Genomic DNA, 25,710 nt, shown 5'->3' with positions numbered 1-25,710 from the left:
GCTTGCTGCCATTCATTCACCGCGGGTGTGGAGCAAAAGAGGGCAGGAGAGACCCAGATCCCCCACGTATCCTCTGGGTGCTGGGCCCTGACATCACACAGTGGCCTAATCTACAACCCCACCTGGGGCGGCCCTAGAGCTCTGACACCCCTCGTCCCCGTAACACACCCCGCGCGGCTGGGTCCGAACCTGGTGCCACTGGCCTAAGTACCACCGCCCCGTTCACGCCACCTCCCCGCCTTTGGAGCGATAGCGGGATGCCCAGGATGCTGCCGCCCCCTTACCCGTCTGCCGCTGCAGCCTCGGCGGGGAAGAAGAGATGCTGCTGTCGCCTCCGTGCCTGCGCCGGCTGCCTCCCCAAAGCGGGCGCCTCCTGCGCCCTGCAGCCTGCGCGGCTCCTGCGGCCGCTTGCCTGGACCATGCACCGCACGCTTAGCAGCCTGGGCAGGGCGGCGGCCGCGCGCCGGGCATTGCTCCGAGCCCAGTCCCCTGCCCCGTGAGCCGCGCAGCCAAGTGTGCGCCGCTCGGGGCTTTCCAGGTGGGGAGGGGGGAGTGGGAGGGAGGGAGCAGCTAATCTAAGCACAAAGACGCCATTAAGCTTCAGTGGTTTTGCAGCCGCTGACTGGCTGCCTACAAGCGGCCGCTAGGTTTCCCGCACGCGCACGTGGGCGCCCTCTGCAGACCCCACGCTCCCACTACAACTAGCGAGATGCATCCTCCCCCACAAGTGTCTCTCCTGTGGAGGCAGCCTCCCTGCTGCGGGGCTTGTTTGGAGGCCGTTTGGGACGTGTTTCCCTTTTGCCAGCAAGGCTGGTGAGGCATACTCTGTCTCCCACTTTTAAAACTGCCCTAATTCAAAGTGACCTACGTTACCATTCCCTGGGTCTCTGAACAGTGGTGCTGGAACTAGGGGTGCTGCTGGCTTGGAGTAGTAATAACAAACACCAAATACATGGTTTCCGTCATCAGCACCCCCTCTATAAAATTATGCCAGCACCCCGTATCTGAATGCTTGGTTCCTGCACCATTTTTTCTCTTCCTGGTTCATCAAATCATTCAGCAGCTGAACAGAGACTATTAGAATTAGAAAAAACAGATGTAGGATAAGGACTAGATTTGCCTGCTAGAGAAGCAGGAGGAAAAGTTTATTGAGGAACCTTGATGATTTTAGAATAGGGTGACCAGATGTCCCAATTTTATAGGGACAGTCTCGATTTTGGGGTCTTTTTCTTATATAGGCTTCTATTACCCCCACCCCCGTTCGGATTTTTCACATTTGCTGTCTGGTCACCCTATTTCTCTCTCTCTCTCTCCACAAGCCAAGAGAAGAACAGTGGCAGGAACAGATAATCATAGACATTAGAAATGGGAAATATTTCATTCGATCAACTAGACTACATCCCTGCCACTGGGAGGGAAAATGTTAGTATTGCAAAATATAGTAAGGCCAGCCATACAAGCCTACTCAAAGAACTATGAAGCCTCAATCTTTTGGACCGCCAGTCCAGGAGCTTACACTGTATCCCAAAGATGGGTGGATGATGCTGTATAGCAGTGGTTCCCAAACTTTAACAACCTGTGAACCCCTTTCACTAAAATGTCTAGTCTCGCGAACCCCCTCCTAAAAATGAATATTTCCAGGGATTTTCTCCTTTACCTGAGTATAAACTGTAAAAGCAGTGATCTTGGAAATATGAAAATTGTTTTTATGACATGCTTATTACACACTATTTATTATTAATTATTATTTATCATTACAGTATTTTTATTACATTATGAAAATGGCAACACTCTTCCAAGATCTCACTTTCATAGCTTGTATCACTTTGAATAAGCCTGTTATACAACAAGGCTCCTATGTTTCATCAAGGAGTATCAGATGTGAAACAGCATGAAGATATTTAAGAAGCCAACTCAAAGAGTTCCTCCTACACAAGCATTCAGGTCTTGAGCAGTCCAGGCAAACAATGCATGTTACAACAAAGCTTAAACTTGTTCTTCATAATAATTTTTAAAACAATACTAGCTGCCTATTTAATTTTAAAAATAGCAAAAAATATCCACCTCCCTTTCCATTTCTTATAAGGAGTCTTGAAGTTTAAATCTCGTGAGTGTGATAGATATGCTTGCTTTGATCTGCTTAGCTCTTAGAAGTCTAGGCGCTCTGGGCTGCTGGCCCGGTGCTGCCTGGGGTCCCTAAGGACAGCTCTGTCTGCCATTAGGGAATTTTTCCCCAAGAACCCCCTTAACATTTCGTGACCCCCCAGGGTTCACAAACCCCAGTTTGGAAACCACTGCTATATAGGTATCACTTTCAACTACTCCCACCTTGGAGCCACCAGGTTTTGTCACTTCTATCTGCATAGGCAAAAAGATGATCTACCCCTTTTGTGCCTTTCAAATACGTGTAGCTAGTTGTGTTCCCCACATAGCCTGTCAGGTTGACAATACAATGTAACATAATTGTGTTCATACAACATGGAGTGATCAACTCAGCCATATAATACTGATATCTAGCTCTGACATGGCACTTTTGGTCAGTAAATCTCAAAGGACTTACAAAGGTGGTTGGTATCATTATCCCCATTTCATAGATGGGGAAACTGAGACACAGAGACAGGATATGACTTGCCCAAGGTGGCAAAACTGGGAATATAACCCAAATCTTTGGTGTCCCAGCCCCACATAACAAATGCACTGCAGTAAGAAAAGAATCTACATTTAGCCCCAGATCCTGCAATCAGCTCTGTATGGTCAAGGCAGTCTTACAGAGTCTGTTGCTGGATTAGGACCTTAGATTCCAAAATTTAACACTCCTTGTGAATATGATAGATTATATGGTTCTGTGTTATATGTTACAAAAATAAACTATAGGTACATTTAAGAAAATTAAAAGACTTTATTACAATGCACAATATATTAATATCAACTTTTTACAAAACATTTAAAAAAATTCAGTAATAATAATAAATAAATGCAACATCATATTTCTGCAACACACTAAAATATTACAGTTACACTTTATAATGAAAGCTAAGCACATCAGATAGGGCATATCCTACATTACTTACTCAGAAAAAATTCTTACTGACTTCAAGTGCATTGAGTTCTTTCTACCTGTCACTTTTCCTAATATGAAAAGCAATAAAAGTGCTAAAAAATTACTGTGCAAGCTAATGCCTGATCCTGCAAACACATATGCATGTTCTTAACTACCATGAGACTACTCATGTTAGTAAAGTTAAGCACATATATGTTTCCAGGATTGAGACCTAAAGTCACATATTTAAAGTCAAGCACGTGTCTAAATGATCAGGGCCTAAAATATACAATTTGTTCTAATAGAACCACATCTATATACTGTATCTATGTAAAAATAGCACACATCAGTCTAGATTAATACTGAAACTTATAGCTATGGATAAAACCCCTTCATTTTATTACAGTCAAAAACCTAAAACTTTAAACGACAAGGATTTTTTCATTCAGAAGCACCTTAAATTGTAAAATGTATAAAGTGTCTATTCACTGCTAAGGTTTGGCCTTCAAAGTATCTTAAAAACTAAAGCAAGTTCTCATTGTGATGTATCTTGGTGCAGACAATTTTCATCTCCTTTGAAGCAATACCACATACAGTGGGTTTGGGTTTATTTTATTGAATATTGTAGTAAAGACGATGAAAATCCCACAGGACTGAATATGAAAAGTAAGAACACAAATCAGAACTCTCTTCACAGCACTCTGAACATTTTGGTTCTTTATCATTCTTTTCAAATGTTTCTAAATGTATGAATTTTTTTAGTTGCTTTTCTATTCACTTTTTAGCTTCTGCTCTCTAACTCTTTTATTCCTGTAGCAAAACTGTTGCATTTCTCTTGTGCAAATGACAGAGGGGCAGGAAGGGTGGCAAGATTAAAAGGGTCTGCATAGGAGTTGTATACTTCTATGTGTGTGGCTCATACCTGAGGAGGCTCCCTGCATGCTGCTACGCAGCAGGCATTTTGGGTTAGCAGTAGGCTGATGGATTTAATGATACAAGGAGACACTAGCGCTAGCCATTCCTCAAGGTGGGGCTGGACCAGAAATCACAGAGAATTCCAACTCCTCAGCTCACAGCCTGGCTGCAGAGGATATATGTTGGATCCAAGATTTTAGCCATAAGAAAAAATCATATTCAAGGACACAAGTATATACTTTGGGTGTTGTCCCACAGTCTTTACTTAGGGAAAACTCCAACTGAGGTCATGGGGAATTTTATTTAAAGATTGTGGGATCAAGCCTTTTAATTCTATCTGGAGAAGTTAAAATGCCTTGAGAAAAAAAATTAATAAAAATCTATGTATAGACAATGTAATGATTGTAGAATTCTCTCGGCACTCTTTTGTTCTTTAAAGGCTCTACGTCATTATGGTTAGGACAATAAAATACAGACCTAAATTTACTATTTAAAAATATTCTCCCATTTTTTCAGCAGGGTGTAATGCCATAAAACTCTATCTAGAAGCTGTGGCTTCTATTACATTTAATTACTTCTCCCTTTCATAGATTCCAAGGCCAGAGGGACCATTGTAATCATCTAGTGCTGCAGCTTTAAAGAGTCAAATTAAAAGTTTAATTTCTCTCCGAAAATACTTTACCTATTATTGTTAAAACAAGAAGTAAAATTACTATAATTGAAAGAAATTAGAGAAAACATGTATATTTCTCTATTATTTATTTACACTAGCATTTGACACATGCTGTGGCCCGATGCTGCAAACTCTTATGCACATTAGTAACTATAAGCATTGAGGCCCATATCCTCAAAGATAGTTAGGCACCTAATTCTTACTGATTTCAATGGAAGTTAGGAGCTAAAATATCTTTGAGGATCCAGGCCTAAGTTCAATGGGACTATCTGAATGAGTAAACTTACTCACACATAAGTGTCTGCAGGATCGGGTCCTCAGTGAGTTGCCTGTTTGTAGGGTTTTTCACACAAAAAATTAGGAAGAGAAAAAAACATTTTTAAAAGTAGAAAAACATAACTGTAAAACCATCACAATTGGCGGCGGGGAGGGAGGGGGACGGCTCAGGCACAAGTGTAATAACTGAAATTACTTCTAACTCGTGTTTTTGAGTTTACTATATTTCAAGTTGATGCTACCCCTTGAAATCAAAGGTGGCTGTTATTAAATTTTATTGGTTTCACTTACAGCTTGTATGTTATTGGTGCAGCTACTAAATAAGGGTGATTACTAAGCCAAGCTGGCTTCTAAATGAAGACATATGGTTTGTGAACTTTGTGGTTTCTGACTTCCTGGCTTAGCAAAATATACAGCAAATAACTCTAGCATTTCTTTAACACAAGGCAGGCATTACAGAATTCTGTCCACTCTCTCTAATAGAGCTCCCCACGAGAGCAGGATGTGGGGAAAAAATCATTTAAAAAGTAAGATTTGAGTGGATTCACGTACAAAGCAAAATATTTGGTTTTCACCTTGAATACTTTTTATTAAAACAAAAGATTGTTTCCCATGAGAAACACTGTCAGTTTCCAGTGAAATAATGTTTACCATCAAGGGTAAAAACATGATTATGTTTTGGGAAAAATTTCATATTCTCCCCTAACAAAAGTAGCATTCTCTAGTGAACACGAGAAAATTGCACCCTGCATCACATTTACAAATACTGGAGGAAATATACACTTTCACAAACAAATGCTTGCAAAGTGACAATTGGATGTTTCACTTGGCACTGGTTTCCATTTAACTTAATTTAGCTTATGCCTCAGTCATATATTATGGTAGCTAATGTTCAACAGTTCTTACTCAAGAAAATGTCAGCATTGTCTTCAAAGCACTACTGATTTGCCCCCTAGTGACCTAGCCTGGAATTGTAACTTATTATTTCTTAAGAACTAGGCAGAACAAGCTTCATGATAAGAAATCTACCTGTCTAACTTGTCATTAAAGAAATATATTATGATGTTGCATTTGTTGTTTTTGTTTTTCTGGGTCACTGATTTATTATTTTAAAACTATTTCCTATATGACTTTTTCTAATTTAATGCAATACTCTTTATGCCTAGAACTACATATATTTTTACAATATATTTTACCATAGTGGAAGGTGTAGTTTAAGAATTTTAAGAGACTAGGTAAGTACTAGATTTGGGAGATCATCTTATATCTAAATTCAATCATTATTTAGCAATCCCTGAGTACACAGTAGATAAAAACAATCTAAATTTCAAAAAGATTAGTTTTAAGCAAGCTAAAATTTAAAGTTACACACACTATTTTCTCTGCAATTAACATTACTCTACTTTTAATTAAAAATGGTCTTTGGCATATATATAAAGCATAAAAATAAGAAACAAACATACAATACTTATGTCAAAAATAATAATTATTATTATAGTACTACAAAGCACATGTGCAATAAAAAAATACTTGGAGTCACCATTCTAGCTTCATATCTGCTTTACTCCACACATATTTTCCTCCTCGATTCAGAAACATCTTCTCATCAAATCCACTGAATTTTATAGCATGTTCTACGCCTACATCCAGGATAGATTTGGAAGGCTCTTTCCGTCCATTTCTACAGTTCAGAAAACGCATCTAGAAAATTCATAGATTAAGAAAATTAGAAAGTAGCTAAAAGTGGAGTATTTCTACAAAATTAAATAACTTAAACCCCAATCCTGTGAAGGCTCATACACATGGTTAGCTCTATGCATGTGAGTAATAATTCCACTGAAGCCAATGAAACTACTCGCAAGTGTAAAGTTAAGCACATGAGTAAATCTTTGCAGGACCAGGGTCTTTTTTTTTCTCCTAAAAGATGGTACAAAGAGAGTTAGAAAATATCCTGCTTAGTTTACATATAGGTAAAGAATACACATTCCCATACAAATTAGTTCTGCAAATTTAACTTCACAGTGAGGATCAAATATAACAGATGTGTAAACTATGTTCTTGATCCTGCAATTGGTTGCATGCAGATGGACCCCTATGCACTTGTGAAGCTGCTCACTCAGGTCCATTTGCAGGATCAGATCCTGTGTCTGAGTTGTCTAAATGTTTATGATGATGAATACAATTTCCTTGCATCCACAGGTAGCAGGCCATTCTTTCAGAAACATGTGGAAAGTGCTGTATAGGGGTAAACATTAAACTGAAATAATTGTAATTTAGCCTGCTAAACCATGAATAGCCCATATTAACTGATAGACAAATATTAATTCATTAAGTAGCAAACAAAAACTTACATATTCATCCAGAATGAGGTATGAGTCTCTCATCTGTAAAAGTATAGAAAAAACTATAAATTACTAGACAAACTAAAATCTATGTTTTTAGTGAAAGTTAGGGGAGAAGTAAGGTATAGGCATAATAAGTATCCATTCCCTTAGGGCCTGATCCAAAGTCCTTTGGAATCAGTTGGAGTCTTTCCATTCACTTCGATGAACTTTGAATCATGCTCTTAGTGAGTAGCAGATAGAGAACCATGAAGGTGGCTTTTTATGAAAGAACGAATTGTTGCTTGACTACCATTTTTTGTGTGGTTGAAGCATCAGATTGAAATATGGGTGCTCAAATGGATTCAGGTGCTTTTAAAAAATATCCAATCACTTACTTGGATGTTCACATCAGCACTTAGATATGTACAGTGAATACCCATTTTACATGTTTAAATGATTGTATGAAATTCAAAAGGAAGGATGTGGCCTATTGAAGCATCCACATTTGAAAACTGGGATCCGAATTTTAAAAAACTTATCAATTAAAATGTGACCATCCTTAAATGTTGTGATCTGGCACTAAATTCCTCTGGATTCTTTTTTGTTTTGTTTTGTTTTAAATTCACTATGCAGGTTTTCGCTTAGAAAACCTAACCTATTACTGTTACTCTGTTGGTATTTTTAATGCCCCCATCTACCTTAGTACCACCAACATTGCCTGGTCCAGCTACCATAGAAATCAATTGCAAAATTCCCACTGATTTCAATGGGGGTGGAATTGGGCTCCATAACTGTAAGTATCCCAGTGTTATGTGCTTTTCACTCCATACGGAATAGATATTTTTTAAAATTCTCCAAATATAAAAAAAACCCAGCTGCTAAAGGAATTATATTGTCTAACTTCTAAGCAAAGTATTAGTAAGCAAAGCATTAGCTACTATGCTATTTTCTAGTTTCTGATCATAAAGAATTATCAAAGAATAGCTTCATTTTACCTTCTGATTAGATTCTGGTACTAAACATGAGATCTCTCTATGGCGATCTAGGAATCGTTCAAAATCTTCATCACTGATCATAAATTTCTCTGCTTCTCTCAGTGCATCTTCACCTGTATTCTCTCCTTCAATGAGCAGGCATTGGAATACCTGAAAGACAGAAAGTATATGATGAAGGTTGTATATCTGTCATAATTACCATGGGAAAAAACAAAACATAAACCCCACTATGACTGAGAGGGCCTGGGTCTCTCTTTTCACAGTGGTTTCAACTGGCTGAATCTTCAGTGAAGTCAATGGAGTTACACCAGCATACCATGGAGTGTAAAACCAGCGTAAATGAGAGACGCCAATAGGATGAAATCCTGGCCCCATTAAAGTCAATGAGAGTTTTGCCATTGACTTCAGTGGGGACAAGATTTCTCTCATCGTTTTTTTCCTAGAGATCAAACTGCTTGATGCCCCACTCTGTTATACCAGTTTTATTCCAGTTCAATTACATTTATTTCAATTGAATTAAAATGCTGCAAACTAGTGTAATAGAGTGGAGGATCAGGCTCTAACAATTGAGAAAGACTCTTCCATGTGTCTTTGCACATTTAAAAGCATGCTAGCCTTACAAGATTTTAAACTAATGAGGATAGCTATTTAACACTTTTCTAATGAAAAATATACTTAATAATAATTAATATTGTGTATTCAGACTTCTTCCTTTTTTCAAAATAATATGACATTTTCAATTTTTTTTCCTATAAAAAAACATGACATTCCCTATATGTCCCAAAATCACCAGCCTTCTGTATGGTGAAAAAATATTTCCTTGTAAATAACACGAAAGGGCAAATTCTCGACAGTATCTGAGTGTCACTCAAATGCAGTGAGGCAGGTGGCCTGTCTGGGAATCGGTTACAGATCCCTGATACTAAGTGCCATCAGCAATTAGAACCACAGCTCTATCTCACCCAATTGGAAGATCAGGCATAGCAGAGCTCTGCTCCACCATGCCCCCTTCCTGGAGGGTTGCCAACTTTCTAATTGCACAAAACCAAACACCTTTGTCCCGCCCTTCTCTGAGGCCCCGCCCCCTTTCTGAGGCCCCGACCCCGCTCCCTCCAACCCCCCTCCCCCCATCGCTTGCTCTTCCCCACCCTCACTCATTTTCACTGGGCTGAGGCAGAGGTTTGTGGTGCAGGAATGAGTGAGGGCTTGAGCTGGGGGTGCGGGTTCTGGGATGGGGACAGAAATGAGGGGCTCAGGGTGTGAGAGGGGACTCTGGGCTTGGGCAGGGGATTGGGGCATGGGCGGGGGTGAGGGCTCTGTCTGGGGGTGCGGGCTCTGGGGTGGGGCCAGGGATGAGGGGTTTGGTGTGCAGGAGGGGGCTCCAGTCTGGGGCTAAGGCGTTTATAGTATGGGAGGAGGCTTGGGGTTGGGGGAGAGGTTCTGGGTGAGGGGGTATGGGCTCTGGGATGGGGCTGGGGATGAAGGGTTTGGGCTGCAGGAGGGGGCTCCAGGCTGGGGCCGAGGGGTTTGTAGTATGGGAGGCCTGCTTTAGCCCTGCTGCGCCACTGACCAGACTCTTATAGGCCCAGTCAGCAATGCTGACTGGAGCCGCCAGGGTCCCTTTTCAACCAGGCATTCCAGTCAAAAACCAGATGCCTGGCAACCCTACCTTCCTGCTTCTCCCCTTTCCCTGAGAAGAGAACATGTGGCCTTGTATTTCTTACTTACCTTCCACCGGATAGGATTTAGTGCCTCAATCTGTTCATTCATATCTTCGTCAACATTAAATCTATTAATTACTGAATTTAATTTAAAAGCCACAGCATAATCTCGGCACCACTTTCTCAGTCTTTGGAGATTCTCAATGTGGTTCTTGTTTCCTTGTCCACGGCCAATTAAAACATTGACTTCCTCATCAAAACTATCACAGGAAACTGCAAGAATATCTAGATATTCACCTGAAATAGACAAAACATTACATTATATTCAATTTCTGTAGTAAAGAGTCATTAAGTGCCCAGCTCTGCCACCTTCCACCGTCAAGTACACCCTCAAAACCCATCATGAGGAACCCTATCAAAGAGGATTCCACATGGTCATGGGAGGACTGGAGAGCATCTCAAAGGTGACACACTCCTCTTCTACACAGACATGGGACACCTGGGGCTAATGTATTTAAAGTCAGTCTAAATACCTTCGATTTAAAAGTACACGTAAGTCTATTTGGTTTTGTTTGAATTTACTGTAAATGTATTATTAACAACAATATTCACAGTCAGACACCTTACTATAAAGTTGAATTGAGAAGACTCCTGAAACCCATGCATCTTTTTAAACATATACATCATTTTTTCTTACCGTAGCGCTTGAACCATCGTTCTCTAATCATGCTGCCATTGCTCACAATGCTGACACTTTGCAGTTTTAGTTCCTGCTTGCAAAACTGGACCAATTTGCCCACAAATTCTCCTCTCTCTTGCAGAAATGGCTCTCCTCCTGAAAAGTTTATTTTTTCCATACCTAGTATTTGACAAAAAAAGAGAAATACTATTTAAATTGGCTCAATTTAAGTTTTGGGAACTTTTTCTCACAACATATGCACAGAAGAATGCAGATGATTTGCACAGATATACTAATGGTGAACCACAGTTCATAGAGCTCCCATTGAGTTCAATAAACTGTTTCAAATATGTATGAAGAGAGGAAACCCCTTTTTCTGCTAAAGTTTTGCTATGATTTTCCTAAACATATGAAATTCCCATTGACTTCAATGGAGCCAAGATTTCACCCCTCGTCTCTATTCAGGATGTAAAGTACCATGCACATTATTGTATAGAAGATTATTTACAAATCATTAAAATTATAAGGCCAATATTTTCAAACCTGGGTATCTGAAAAGCTACTCCTAAATCCACATTTAGATACTTTATTTTTGGATTTAGCAGGCTATCTTCAGGCACTCAAGCTTTGAAAATGTGGGCTAATAATATAATCAGTCCTCTTTACTTGTAAACCAGACCTTTACAAGTCAGATTTGCCTCCCCACTTTTAGATGATATCAGCCTCTACTGCAGTTTTTGTATCTTTTCACATTTAAGGCAGCAACTAGATTGTAACTTTCAGGTGCAGTTTGAGCTCCCTCCTAGTTGAACCAAAACTAAACCTATTCGTCTGAAATGGCAAAGGAGGTTTATTTTTTTTACCGGGGAGAAATTTTGGCTACATTTTATGAAGATGTCACATAGCAGCACTGCTCCAAATTTGTCGTCCCCCCCCCCCATACTGTACTTTCAATATTTTTTCAGCACATGACAGAATAAGGAGAGAATTGGAGACTGAACCTACTCTGCTGGGTCACAGCTTTAATTCAGGGCTAGCAGAGAAAGGTGCGGAGGGAGGGAGAATTGGGGAAAATTTTGATCAAAAGGGGGGATTTTGTCAATTCCCTTCCCCATAAAATTCAACATTTGGATAATAAATTTAAAATAATCCTAATCATTAATAATAATAATAGCAATCAATCAGAATTTGGACCATGTCAGAGTATTTGCTGCACTAATTGGATGACCTCGCCAGGCGGGAGGCGGATACCCTCAGCCTACAGCCCTGGTCCCAGCAGCGGAGTTCACCCCGGAGGTTCCAGGACCAGCGATGGGGCAGACTCACCCGCCTCCTTGAGCATGGCCAGCCCCCTCCTGGCCTCCTCGAGGGGCAGCACGAAGGAGGTCTTGGCCGTGTGGAAGCAGAAGCCGCAGCGGTAGTTGCACTGGCGGGTGAAGTGATAGTTGACGCTGGTGGGGGCCGTGGGCACCTCGGCGCCATCCGGCTCCCCAGCGCCCTCCTCCTGCAGCGGGGGGCTCCTCCCCGGCAGCAGCGCCCCCCGGAGCCGGCAGGAGAAGGGCGCTAGGCAGAGCCACAGGGCGCTCAGCTGCGCCTGGAGGACCCGGAATAGCATCGCCAGCGCCTGGGGCAAGCTGCGCATCTCGGCCAGGTGCATCGCGGTGCTGGGCTGCAGCGCTCTGGAGCGCCGGGCAGGGGCGCGGGCTCCATTTAATAGCGGGGAGCATGTGACAGGCGCTGCTGGCTGGGGAAGGGAAGGGAGCAGTTTCGGTTTCCTTTACGGAGAAGCGAAACTTGGCTCCGGGTGGCTGCAGCAGGCGAGGGGTGTGTGGAGACCGCGGCGAGCCCGTTTACACCGGGCCACTCCCACTCCCTGCCTGGCTCCAGCTGCCTGCTGTGCATCCCCCTCCCCACTCTGGGCCCCTGCCCCGCACAGGTTTGCGCCAGGCTCCGAAACCAGCGCTTGGGAAATATGCCCGACTCCTGGTTTCAGCTGGTCATAGCCCTGCTTCCCATCCACACGAACGGAGCGGTTTCCGCAGAGCTACCCTACACCCGCTCTGATTGCATCGGACATACGCCCCCAGGGCATCCCCTATGACACATGGCGTGTCTGCAAACCGCATTCCAGCCAGCAGGTGTGATCGAGCTGTGTGTATCTTCACAACTAGCCATAAGGGGAGGGATGCCCTCGGGCTGTAAAGCAGCTGGGCGCTGTGCTGCTGGGTCATTCCAGCCTGGGCTCCTACCTCCCCTGCTCTCCCCCCTGCCTGGGGATTTTCTGTCTGTTACAAAGGCCCTCTCTGGGGGTGCTCACAGCTGGCACAAGTTAATACAGCCTCCGAGGACCAGCCCAAGGCAGGGCAGCCTCAGGCTTGGAGAAGTGGCACAAAATTTCCAGTCACCCCACCTCCCAACCTGTCTGCCAATCTCGAGCTGATGCTTGGGGTTAGGGTGACCGGATGTCCAGATCTTAGGATTTTTGTCTTATATATGCAAATACGTGCCCCCCCCAAAAAAAAGTGTTCCAATTGTTCACACTTGCTATCTGGTCACCCTGCTTGGGGCCAGATTGTTTAATTTCCCACACCACTAGAGCTCCCAGACCATTAATTTTTTCTCTCAGCTAACATTTTCACAGAGAAGTTGGACCATTACTTACCTCACCCACCTTGTTTGGCTAATGTCCTGGGACTGAGATAGCTACAATACTGCAAACAATTTTCAGGGGGATACGTAAGTTTAGGAGTAAACTGGATGAATTTTGTTCAGACGGTGAATAATTCCAGAGCCGTATTATCTACTAGCACTTAATGTTTATTTGAAACAAAGGCTCACTGACTTCTGGGGGCGGGGGTTTAAAAGTGTAAATGTCCTGTAAGAAGACTATCAGAGTTAGCCAAAAAATCATTTTCTAAAATCTTCTCTACACTCTGCTTGTAAAATGAAAATTGCAAAAGATTTTTTCATTTTTAGCACCAATACATTTTCTGAATATGGGTTTGGACCATATACCCAGAATTACCTACTAGGGCTATACTTCACAGCTCTAGCATAGCAAAACACACATCCAAGTTTGCATATCTGACCTCAGCAAATCCTACTTCAAATGTATGTTACATGTAGCAGCAGTAACAGTATTAGATATTGGATCTGGTAAACAAAACAAGGTATTTGATGTACCTGTTTGCATGTTGGTTACCAAAACATTCTTTCAGCTCAAACATTCACCGATGCATGAGCAATGCAGGAAAAATGCAAGTGTACTTTTGTGAATAGTGTACTTCTCTACAATGTGTTTTGCAAGTAACGACTGTAATAGTCTTTTCCTGCATATAAGGCTCAAAAAAAAAAAAAAAAAAAAAAAAAAAGGCATAAAACTACCTGGACTTTTGACAATGTTAAACATCAGGGGCCTGATTCTCTCCCTATTGACTTCAGTGCAAGTTACTTATATCCTGCAGGGGAAGAATCACACCCTTGCACACAAAGTGTCTCAGATCAAGTCTGGCTATGTTCAAGCTGGCGGGTGAGTGTACAAAAAGAGTTGCAAAGTAAATATATGTTCCAGAAAAGGTACTTGAATAATGTATGTATTGTGTACCCAGTGATCTGCCTTACACCCTCAGCAAAGGTGGTTTGGGAGATGTCTACTGATGAACAACACTATGTGAATGCTGTTTACTACCAAGTGCTCCAAAAGAGAAAAACACCAGTTCCAGATAGGTATTTCACGGACCATGTCTCATCCCATTCCTGACCACGTGGCTTACCACTAGTTCCAGATAACATCCCTATGAGAAAAACAGAAATTACTGATATGAACAAGTAATATTAGAAAAGGATTTAATGTAGTTTTAGTTTCTTCTAATGCAATTTACCCCTGGAAATAAAGAAGAGCCAGCAACATATGACCAGACAGCTCTCCTGAGCCACCAGCAACTGCTCTGTGGTCCATCAGCAGTCTACAGACAACAATTCGAGAACTGCTTGCATAAGTGGTCCAGGAGCAAGCAGGCAACTCATATGATGGCATCCATGGTTATCAGCCCTATTTGAAAGTGTAACATACTAGTCTATTCCTCAATGGGAAAGTGTCTTACATAAGAATATAAGAACGGCCGTACTGGGTCAGACCAAAGGTCCATCTAGCCCAGTATCCTGTCTACTGACAGTGGCCAAAGCCAGGTGCCCCAGAGGGAGTGAACCTAAAAAGTAATGATCAAGTGATCTCTCCCTGCCATCCATCTCCACCCTCTGACAAACAGAGGCTAGGGACACCATTCCTTACCCATCCTGGCTAATAGCCATTAACGGACTTAACCTCCATGAATTTATCCAGTTCTCTTTTAAACACTGTTATAGTCCTAGCCTCTTTAATCTCTCCTCATATGGGACCCGTTCCAAACCCCTAATAATTTTAGTTGCCCTTCTCTGAACCTTTTCTAATGCCAGTATATCTTTTTTGAGATGAGGAGACCACATCCGTATGCAGTATTCAAGATATGGGCATACCAGGGATTTATATAAGGGCAATAAGATACTCTCCCTCTTATTCTCTATCCTCTTTTTAATGATTCCTAACATCCTGTTTGCTTTTTTGACTGTCGCCAAGATCTTTTTCCTGATTTGTTGTAGCTAAATTAGCCCCGATCATACTGTATGTATAGTTGGGGTTATTTTTCCCAATGTGCATTACTTTACATTTATCCACATTAAATTTCATTTGCCATTTTGTTACCCAATCACTTAGTTTTGTGAATCTTTTTGAAGTTCTTCACAGTCTTGTCTTCATTTGTCTACGCACACAAACAGCAGCTTGTCCAGGTATCCCTCTGGAAAGTATTCTCATGGTAATATTCTTCTGCAATCCCCTTGCTTCTCTTTGTCAACCTTCACCTTTTCTGGATCCTTTTGTAAATTTCTCCTGCATAAGAAAAGCTACATCTTACTCAATTCCCTGACTTCTCTGTGGTGTGTGCATTCAACTGAAATTACACTCCTGGTTGGTTTCTTAGTGATTCAGTGGGGCTCTTCTACTCATGACCAAAGGGGCTGTGCACCTACACCCACATATTTTTAACCAGACAGAGCCCACCTTGCTTTTCCTTCCTTCCACGCATGTACTTTCAGTAGATCATAGTTACCTAGTCATGTCTTCTTTGTTGTGGCCATGCCTTCTTATGGCTACATGTCCAAAGCTACATGACCTATGCTGGGCCCTTAAAACTATGTGTGATTCACAGCAGAACAGTGTTTCCCAGATAGCTAGCATGTTTGCTCCTCAGTAAGCATGTAGGGTGGAAAGGGGTATTTCAAATTGTTGAGAAGCCCCAGTGGGAAGCCGACATGTCTGCTATAGCTCAGAAGTATTCTGGAGCATTTGCCAGCAACAAACTCCAGAGTGGCAGAATCAACGCTGAGGTCCGGGTGGACGGCCCGGATCCAAGGCCATTAAAGCAATATTGTTACCCTGCCGCAGCTGCAGAAGGCCTGAAGCCAACCATCAAGGCCCTTTTGCAGCAAGGGGCGCTCATAGAATCGGAGAGTCTGTGCAATTCTCCTATTTGGCCCATCTGAAGGTGGACCAGAAGACTTAGGGCTTGACTGTCAACTATCGGGAACTCAACCGAATTACACCCAGGCTGGCCCCAGTAGTGGCAAAATACAAGGAGATCATGGTAGCGATCTCAGCAGGCGCCAAGTGCTTCTTGGTCCTGGACTTATCCAACACCTTATTTAGCATCCCTCTACACCAGTGATCAATGCACAAGTTTGCCTTCATGTATAAAGGCAGACCACTAACTTTTACCAGGGTTCCACAGGGGCTACACAACACTCCTTCCATCTGCCATCGTTTTGTGTCAGCCATGTGGAAGTCCCCGAGGAATTGGTACAGTACTCTGAGCTATGTGGACGACATACTGATCACCATCCCAACCAGGGAAGAGAACCTGGATGCATTGGAAGAGGTCCTGGGGAAGATCCAGGAGACGGGCTTTATTATAAACCCAGCAAAACCCCAGATAGCCCTGGACACTGTAATTTACCTGGGAATCCATCTGGGTCCAGAGGGATGGAGGCCAGATCAGCAGCGCGTGGAGCTGATCTGTAAGCTCCCAGCCCCGTGTGATGTATTGGCCCTCCGGTCCAGCCTAGGGCTCACTGGTTTCTCCAGGGAGTTTATTGACAAGTACGCAGAGATAGCTAAGCCACTATACTAGTTATTTTGGAAGGGGCAGGAATGGCAATGGGAGGAAAGCCATCAGCAGGCTTTCACCATGCTGAAGCAGGCTCTGGCCAAAGCACCGGCCTTAGCCTACCCTAAACCCAACTATCCATACTATTTGCAACTGGGAACATCTGATAGTGGCATCAGCGCAGTCCTCCTGCAGGATCAGGGAACTGGGCTGCAGCTGGTGGCTTATGGCTCCAGAGTCGTGAGTGAAGTCAAGAGGTAGGTCAGTGCCTGCGAAAGGGAGGTACTCCGTAGTTTGGGCACTGGGCCATTGGGAGCACCTGGTAGGGATGTCCCCTGTCATCAGAACTTCCCAAACCCCAGTAAGATACGTCCTCTCTGGTCATGTGAACGAGGGCAGGGTGTCATCCCCTCGTTTGGCCAACTGGACCCGCAACCTCCTGAATAGAGACATCGCAGTGCAGAGATCATCCTAGTTGAGCATATTACTGTATCATTGCTGACCAAATGCCAGAAACTTGAGTGCCCACTTCCAGCAACGGACCTAGTCATCGTGTCACCTTTCTGGATCAAACCCAGCTTCAGTAAAGCAAAGGAGCAGGGTTTAACCATCTGGGCTGCCAATGGAAGTAGCTATTACCAGGATGGCAACCCAAAAACTGGGTACGCTGCTTTTCAGCCCTTTTCCCAGCAAGTGCTGCAAGGAACTGTTAATCCCTATTTGGCACAAACTGCAGAAGCAGTGGCAATAGTAGCAGTATTGTATGAGGAGGACAGGAGCAAGCACCTGTGCATCTGTTCCAACTCAGAATGGGTGGTGTGAGCACTTACATCCTGGATGCCCATCTGGATGCAGCGGAGCATGAGATCTGCCGATGAAAAGCCAATCAAGTATGCAGCGTACCTGAGACATACATGGGAGCTGGTTCCAGTTTGAATTTGTCTTTCTTAAACATAGGAGATGAGAACTGCACACAGTATTCCAGTTGAGGTCTCACCAGTGCTTTGTATAATGGTACTAACACTTCCCTATCTCTACTGGAAATACCTCTTTTTGCCTTTTTCACGGCTGCATCACATTGGCAGCTCATAGTTAGTTATCCTGTGATCAACCAATACTCACAGGTCTTTCTCCTCTTCTGTCACTTCCAACTGGTAAGTCCCCAGTATATAGCAAAAATTCTTGTTGTTAGTCTCTAAGTTCATAACCTTGCACTCTGCACTATTAAATTTCATCCCATTTCTATTACTCCAGTTTTCAAGGTCATCCAGATCTTCTTGTATGATATTCTGGTCCTCCTCTGTATTGGCAGTACCTCTCAATTTTGTGCCATCTGCAGATTTTATTAGCACACTCCCAGTTTTTGTGCCAAGGTCAGTAATAAAAATGTTAAATGAGATTGTCCCAAGACTGAACCCTAAGGAACTCCACTAGTAAGCTCACCTTTCAGCATGACCCATTGTGGTCTCCCCTTTAACCAGTTTCCTATCCACCTTTCAATTCTCAAATTAATCCCCATCTTCTCCAATTTAACTAATAATTTCCCATATGGAGCTGTATCAAATGCCTTACTGAAATCCAGGTAGATTAGATCTACTGCATTTCCTTTGTCTAAAAAATCAGTTCTCATTTCAAAGGAAGAAATCAGGTTAGTCTGGCATGATCTACCTTTTGTAAAACCGTGTTGTATTTTATCCCAATTACCGTTTATCTCTATGTCCTTAACTACTTTCTCTTTTAAAATTTGTTCCAAAACCTTGCATATAATTGAGGTCAAACTAACTGGCCTGTAATTTCTCTGATCACTCTCCCCCACCCCTTCTTAAATATAGGAACTATATTAGCAATCCTCCAGTCATAGGGTACAACCCCTGAGTTTACAGATTCATTAAAAATCCTTGCCATTGGCCTTGCAAATTCATGTGGCAGTTCCTTTAATATTCTTGGGTGGAGATTATCTGGGCCCTCCAATTTAGTTCCATTGAGCTGTTTGAGTTTGGTTTCCACCTTGGATGTGATAATTTCTATTTCCATATCCTCATTTCCATTAGCCATCCTTTGACTACCCCTAAGCTTTTCATTATCCTTATTAAAAACTGAGGTAAAGTATTCATTTAGATGCTGGGCCATGCCTAGATTATCTTTAATCTCCAAGAGTCCACCTCATCTTAAATTCTTAGCAGTCCCACTTCTTTTTTCCTTGTTTTCTTCTTATGTATATGACTATAGAACTTTTTAGTATTGTACTGCCAGTATTGCCTACCTGACTATTAGTGTCATTGGTATTGTCACTGTTTCTTCTTAATGTCCATTCTCCTATCCACTGCTGTTTCTTTTTCCATTGCTGTATTCTCTGTTTCTTTATTTGCCTCCCTATCGATATTAGACTCAGGCGTGGAGATTACATGAGCATCTCCCAACCATTTCCCCTGAGTTCCTAGTTTAAAGCTCTTTTAATCACTTGTGCCATCCTCCATCCACCCTACTCAGGTGGAATGCAACCCATGAGATCAGTCTTTTGTCCATGCATGCCTCCCATTGGTCAAACATCCCAAAGCCTTCCTTACAGCAGCATTGCCTGAGCCATTTGTTGATCATCATAATCTTGTCTCACCTTCGTTCTCCTCCTCTAGGGACAAGTAGAATCCCTCTGAAGATCACCCGAGTCTACATTTCTCTACGCATCTTCCCCAGCCTGGCATAGTCACCCTTGTATTCCAGCAAGAATCTAGCAGTATCATTTGTTGCCACAAGAAGCACAATCAGTGGATTCTTTCCTGCTCCCACTATGATACGCTTCAGCCTCAGGTCCACATCCTGTATCTTAGCTCCCAGCAAACAGCACACCCTTCTGTTCTCCAAATCAGCTCTGATAATAGGCCCATCTGTTCTTTTTAGCAGGGAGTCACCAGCCACATAGACCTAGACCTGTCTCTTACTGGTGTTGGTGTGATTCTCTGGCCTTCCTCCTGTTCTTTTTGGCTGTAAGTCCTCTTGTCCTTTGTTCTCCCTTACAATCTTCTGTGAGTCATCGGGATCCTTCTGGGGCTCTGAACTCTGGCTATCTCCATTGATTCTTCCCTTCTTCTTGTAGGGCTAGCTGCTCTTCTCTTCCTTTCTCTTTCTTCTATTACTGCCTGCTGTGCTCCTTCTTCATTGTCCAACTCAGCCAACCTGTTCCTGAGCTCTATTTCTCCTTCACTAGCTGGTCTTTTCCTCTGCCTGGTTCTTGTAGTCACGTGCTTCCATTGGCCACTTTTTCATGCATCAGTCTACCCTCACAGTTCTCCAGTCCAGCTTGCATCTGTGAGTCTTGACTTTTCCCTTCAGCCTCCGCTTGCCTTCTTTCCATCCTCTGCTCAAATCCCCTTTGAAACTCAACCATAATTTCCACCTGTATCTCCAAACCTCAGATCTTCCCTTCCCTCAGCTTTGGCGGCACTTCGTACAAACAAAGCTCTTTTTTGCGTAACTGCTAAAAGATAATGCATATCCTGCAGCTTCCACATCCTGTCATCTTCATTGCCTTTTCCATACCTTGGATCACTACCACTGCTGCCTCGGTATCTGGCATAGCCTTCCCACCTAAGCTACTGTCAAGGAAAAAAACAAAAAACAAATATCAAAATCCTACTCAAACTCCCCTGTTTTCATCTCTGTTTGCTGACTTCTGTGTTGCTGAAGCTTAAATTACAATAGCATTTCAACATCCCATTAGGACCCTTAAAAGAAAAAATCAATACATTTAATTCCTTGGCAGTGCTTTACAAACTTTCTCTCATCCATGATGCTGTGATGTTATCATATTGCAGAAAGAGTGCAGAACTGGGAAGTTGCTGCCTCTTGGTTTTTTTGCTTGCGTGTTGTAAACAGGCTCAGCTGAGAAGCAGTGATAAGGGTGCTGCATGGAGCATACAGCTGAAGAGTGTTGTAAAATTAAGGGATGGGAAGAGGGTTTGCATAGAATCGAGATATGTGAGCAGAGCGCTGCTCGTTTGCTCGATTTATAGAGACTATATATCCTTCTCTTTCCTATAATTTCAGGGAAGGAGGAAAACATATTTCCCTCAGGCTTGGCTGGATTCAAAACAATTAGCAATAGCTAATTTTCATTCACTGTCATCTTTTCATTGCATCAGCACCTTCATGGATTGGCCTTTTAGGCAGTGTTATAAGCTCATGAGGGGCAAAGACAAGGTTATTCAGTGACCAGTCAGCTCTCATAAAGCAAAGTACTATTTATTTGGAACCAAAGCATTTTAGCAAAAGCATATCCTTAAAACAATGAATAGCTTATATCCATGTCTAGCTTACCAGATGGTCATCTATCTTCCACACAGAGACTTTGGCAGGTTGAGTATTTCCCTTTGAAACATCTGGCACTGACCACTGGCAGACTGGATACTGGGCTAGATAGATCAGTGGTCTGACCCAGTATGGCCATTCTTGTGTTTATTTCACAAGGTCTGTCTCTCTTGGTCACAAGCTCATGTCAGTTCTTGGATTGAGTGTGTGACTCCCTCCCCCAGGTCAGGGCTGTTACTTTATGCAGCTTCAAGTCCCTTGTATTGTTAGGCTTCTTAAACCAGGACAAAGCAGTACATGCTGTTTCCCCGGGAAAGAGGCGGGGGCGGGAGCGGGGGGGAGGGTGCCTTATTTCCCTGACACTGAGCTTTGTCAGTACTTAAAGCTAAGGCCTGGTCTACACAATGAGGTTAGGTCAAATTTAGCCGCATTAGGTTGATTTTATAATGAATGCATCTACACAACCAAGGCCGTTCTGCTGACCTAAAGGGTTCTTAAAATCGACTGCTGTACTCCTCCCCGATAAGGGAAGTAGCGCTAAAATCGACCTTCTGGGGTTGAATTTGGGGTACTGCAGATGCAGCGCTGTGCAATTCGATGGTATTGGCCTTCGGGAGCTATCCCTGGGAACTTTTCAATTTCTTTTCCAGTTTGGTCAGCATGGCGAGCTCAGCAGAACAGGTGACCATGCAGTCCCAGAATCGCAAACGAGCTCCAGCATGGAGCAAATGGGAGACACTGGATCTGATTGCAGTATGGGGAGAAGAATCTGTGCAGGCAGAACTCTGATCCAGCAGAAGAAATGCTGATATATATGCCAAAATTGCACAGGGCATGGTGGAGAGAGGCTACACCAGGGATGCACAGCAGTGCACTACCGTGTGAAAATTAAGTTGCTCAGGCAAGCCTATCAAAAGACAAAGGAGGCAAATGGTCACTCCAGGTCAGAGCCCCAGACATACTGCTTCTATGATCAGCTGTATGCCACCCTACTAGCACCCCAACACTCTCTGTAGACACCTGCAAGGTGGCAGCCTCATGCAACATGGACGAGGATTTTGTGGATGAGGAAGAGGAGGAGGAGAATGCATAGCAGGCAAGCCAAGACCTTTTCCTTACCCTGTAGCCAATACCCTCCCAGGGCCTATTGTTCCCGGACCCTGAAGGCGGAGAAGGCATCTCTGGTGAGTGCATATTTGTAATGACACTACAGTGGTTAAGATCAATTGTGTTTAACGTTTGATTTGCCCTGAACAATTGAGATGCATTCGCAGCCAGTACAGCTACTGGAAAAGTCTGTTAACGTTTCTGGGGATGGAGTGGGAATCCTCCAGGGACATCTCCATGAAGCTCTCCTGGAGGTACTCTGAAAGCCTTTGCAGAAGGTTTCTGGGGAGGACTGCCTTATTTTGTCCTCCACGGTAGGACACTTTACCACGCCAACCCAGTAGCAAGTGATCTGGAATCATTGTAGCACAAAATATGGCAGTGAATGGTCCTGGGTCTTGGTCACATTCATGCAATATTCGGTCTTTATCTTTCTGTGTGAGCCTCAGGAGAGTGATATCATTCATGGTCACGTAGTTGAAATAGGGGAAGTTTTGTAAGGGAACAGTAATCCCCTCTGGTGATCCCCAACACATTAGAACCTGGAGAATAGCCACGTGGGGCGGGGGGGGGGAGGGGCAGGGAGGAGTGCTGCACATCTACCCCAAAACTGCAGCCCCTCCTTTTAAACGGCAACTGCACCCCTCCTTTTAAAGGGCAAACACAGCCGACATTGGTTGCTATGGGAAAGGAGGCTGCTGCAGTTTGAAACCATTCCCACATGTTATGAACGTGGAAGAAGCCAACCCTGCGTACCCTTATCATGGCTGCCTGGAAACCGAATTCTGTTGCCCAGCCGTGTGTGATGTGTCACCATACCAGCAGGCACCCAATATAAAAGGCAAAATGCGACCTTGTACCTAAAGCACATGTGCTGTCTGCTTGATTCACTGTGAAAGAGTCTCCCTTTTGTTCTCAGAAATGTATCATTTTAAAAGTCTACTCTCCTTTTTCTCCCCCTGCAGCTGCAAATGCTTCTATGCTCCCCACATCAACTCCGTCCCTGAGGTTATTGCAGATTAGAAGGCGAAAAAAATGCACTCGCGATGACATGTTTTCCGAGCTCATGCAGTCCTCCTGCACTGACAGGGCACAGCTGAATGCATGGAGGCATTTGATGGCAGAGGTCAGGAAAGCATACAGTGAGCGTGATCAGAACACACAGGAGGAGATGCTGAGGTTAATGGGGAAGCAAACGGACATGATAAGGCGTCTGGTGGAGCTGCAGGAAAGGCAACTAGAGTACAGACCCCTGCTGCATCCACTGTATAACCGCCTGCCCTCCTTGCCAAGTTCCATATCCTCCTCACCCAGATGCCCAAGAACGCAGCGGGGAGGCTCCAGGCACCCTGCCATTCACCTCCAGGGGATGGCCCAAGCAACAGATGGCTGTCATTCAAACAGCTTTGATTTGTAGTGTAGTTACAATAAGCAATGGGGCCTTGTCTTTCCCTCCTCCCTCAGCCCACCCCGTTATCAAACCCTTTGTACACCCAGGCTACCTTTTACTAGTCAGTGTTGTCAGTGAACTCAAGTTATTTTTAATAAATAATGAATGGATTCAGAACAATAAGGACTTTATTTCCTGTGCCAGCTGTGGTCGAAGGAGGGGAGGGGGATTGGCTTCCAGGGAAGTACATTCACCAAAGGGAGCGGCTTTGTGTCAAGGACAAATACACACAACTGTCACACTATAGCCGGGTCAGTCATGAAACTGTTTTTCAAAGCCTCTCTGATGCGCAGCATGCCTCTGTATGCTCTTCTAATTGCCCTGGTGTCTAGCTGTTCAAAATTGGCACAAAATGATTGTTTGCCATTGCTTTCAAGGAGGAAGGGAGGGAGGGGAGACTGCCGACATGTACCCCAAACCATCCGCAACAATGTTTTTGCCCCATCAGGCATTGGGATCTTAACCCAGAATTCCAATGGGCAGCGGGGACTGTGGGATAGCTACCCACAGTGCACCACTCCGTGAGTCGATGCTAGCCACGGTATTGAAGACGCACTCCGCCGACCTAATGCGCTTAGTGGGGACATGCACGATCGACTATATAAAATCGGTTACTAAAAATTGACTTCTATAAAATCGACCTAATTTCGTAATGTAGACATGCCCTAACATAGGCATCAAGAGCATAAAAGTTTACTCTAAAGAAATCTACAAATAACTCCATTACTTTATTGTTTCTGAAGAAGGCATGAGTTCTCTTGTGATTCACCAATTGTTAGAAAACATTATTTCAGACAAAGTTACTTACAGAAGCTGTCATAAAACTAGATAACTCTTGAACCCACTTTGAGTGGTTCTGGTTCCTATTTCAAAGTAGATGAATGTTAAAATTGACTAAAGCAAGTTTAGCTGTATCCATAGCTATCTGTTAAATGGAAAGTTGTTAAAGAAACAGGGAGTGCCTCTGCAATGGCTCCTGCCTATTCTCCTTTATTTAAAGTTTTACTTCCAATGTAGTTAAGTCCATAACTATAGTGTTCAAGACACTGAAGACAAAAAGTACAGGGTCATATTAGGGTCTGGCAGTGTTGTGCTGCTCTGATAATACAAAGGTGCTGTAAACCTGCCTTAACTGGCCAGTTAAACAGGGTTTATGGCTTCAAAGCAGTTCATTCTATTTAGAGACTGTTTGGATCCAACTTTGCTCTCACCGCAGTCAATACGAGCTTTGCCATTGATTTCGGCTGATAAAAGTAGGCCCCTTATGTACTGTATACTTTTTGCCCCAATGTTTTATTGCTAGCGACATTTTCAAGGAAACAGTATATTTTAAGTGTTGATATGCTCTTGCTATTTAAAATCCCCACTCAGTGAAGTCAGCCAGTTGATCTGCAAGATTTACATAGCCATTTCCATAGAAATCTATCCTGCCATCATATACAGAGCTCCTGACTAGGAATGGAGGATAAACTGCTGAAGAGATGAGGGCTGCCTGCAGATTTCATTTCCATCTCCATGTTCCTATTGAAAAATGGACGAAGCAGAACCAGATAACGATAATCCTGATAGGATGCTAGTCCTCCCCTTCATGTTTCCATTTGTGATGATAACTCAACAAACCTTTGGAAGGTTTCCTCAAGGTGATTTTCACATAGTCATTATTACTGGGCTATTTGGGTGGCTGATATCCTCTTTCCTTGGCGTCCGTAAGTTTCTTTTTCACAAGAAGAGCTTGGCTTGCACACCTGATAAGATATGAGAGCTGTGCGTCTGATGTTTTGAGCTGCTGCAATAAGGAAACATTGTATGTAGCCCTATTAAAATACTTGCTTTCTGGCTGCTGCACTGTTTTCCAAGTGGACTGAAAAAAAGTTGGCTGCGCGGTTAAGGGCGTGTGGACGGGGGCATCTTGGCAAGCAATGCAGTCAGACCTTTGAGCTGAGTGGGGACATAAACACTCCCTCTGCAAACACGGGACTCCAAATCCCTTGCAACCTCGACGACGAGTTTCGTTTCTTTCCTCACAACTGCTTGCTGTCAAAAATGCCGTCATCACCTAACGTGCAAACAGATCGTTATAGCCTC

The 25,710-nt window shown here is 43.3% G+C and overlaps 2 protein-coding genes across 2 annotated transcripts in view; both read right to left on the bottom strand.

Annotated features, from left to right (window-relative positions):
- The window catches only part of RNF144A (ring finger protein 144A), a 102,735-nt gene extending 102,188 nt beyond the window's left edge, over window positions 1–547 (bottom strand). Inside the window, exon 1 of the mRNA XM_034766457.1 lies at window positions 285–547. The gene's annotated coding sequence lies outside the window, so the exon portion shown is untranslated. The remainder of the gene's footprint in view (window positions 1–284) is intronic.
- A 2,367-nt stretch (window positions 548–2,914) lies between these two features.
- RSAD2 (radical S-adenosyl methionine domain containing 2) lies at window positions 2,915–12,272 on the bottom strand. The gene is made up of 6 exons (XM_034766455.1): window positions 11,890–12,272; window positions 10,582–10,743; window positions 9,952–10,181; window positions 8,224–8,373; window positions 7,256–7,288; window positions 2,915–6,605 (listed from the first exon to the last, which is right to left on the bottom strand). Exons 1-6 carry the CDS (start codon window positions 12,218–12,220, stop codon window positions 6,441–6,443), a joined length of 1,071 nt encoding a protein of 356 aa, XP_034622346.1. The 5' UTR covers window positions 12,221–12,272; the 3' UTR covers window positions 2,915–6,440.
- Window positions 12,273–25,710: the final 13,438 nt, after the last annotated feature.

The sequence above is a fragment of the Trachemys scripta genome, chromosome 3 (genome assembly GCF_013100865.1).
Source record: "Trachemys scripta elegans isolate TJP31775 chromosome 3, CAS_Tse_1.0, whole genome shotgun sequence".
Taxonomy (NCBI): domain Eukaryota; kingdom Metazoa; phylum Chordata; order Testudines; family Emydidae; genus Trachemys; species Trachemys scripta.
This window is presented reverse-complemented; position numbering and strand designations above follow the sequence as displayed.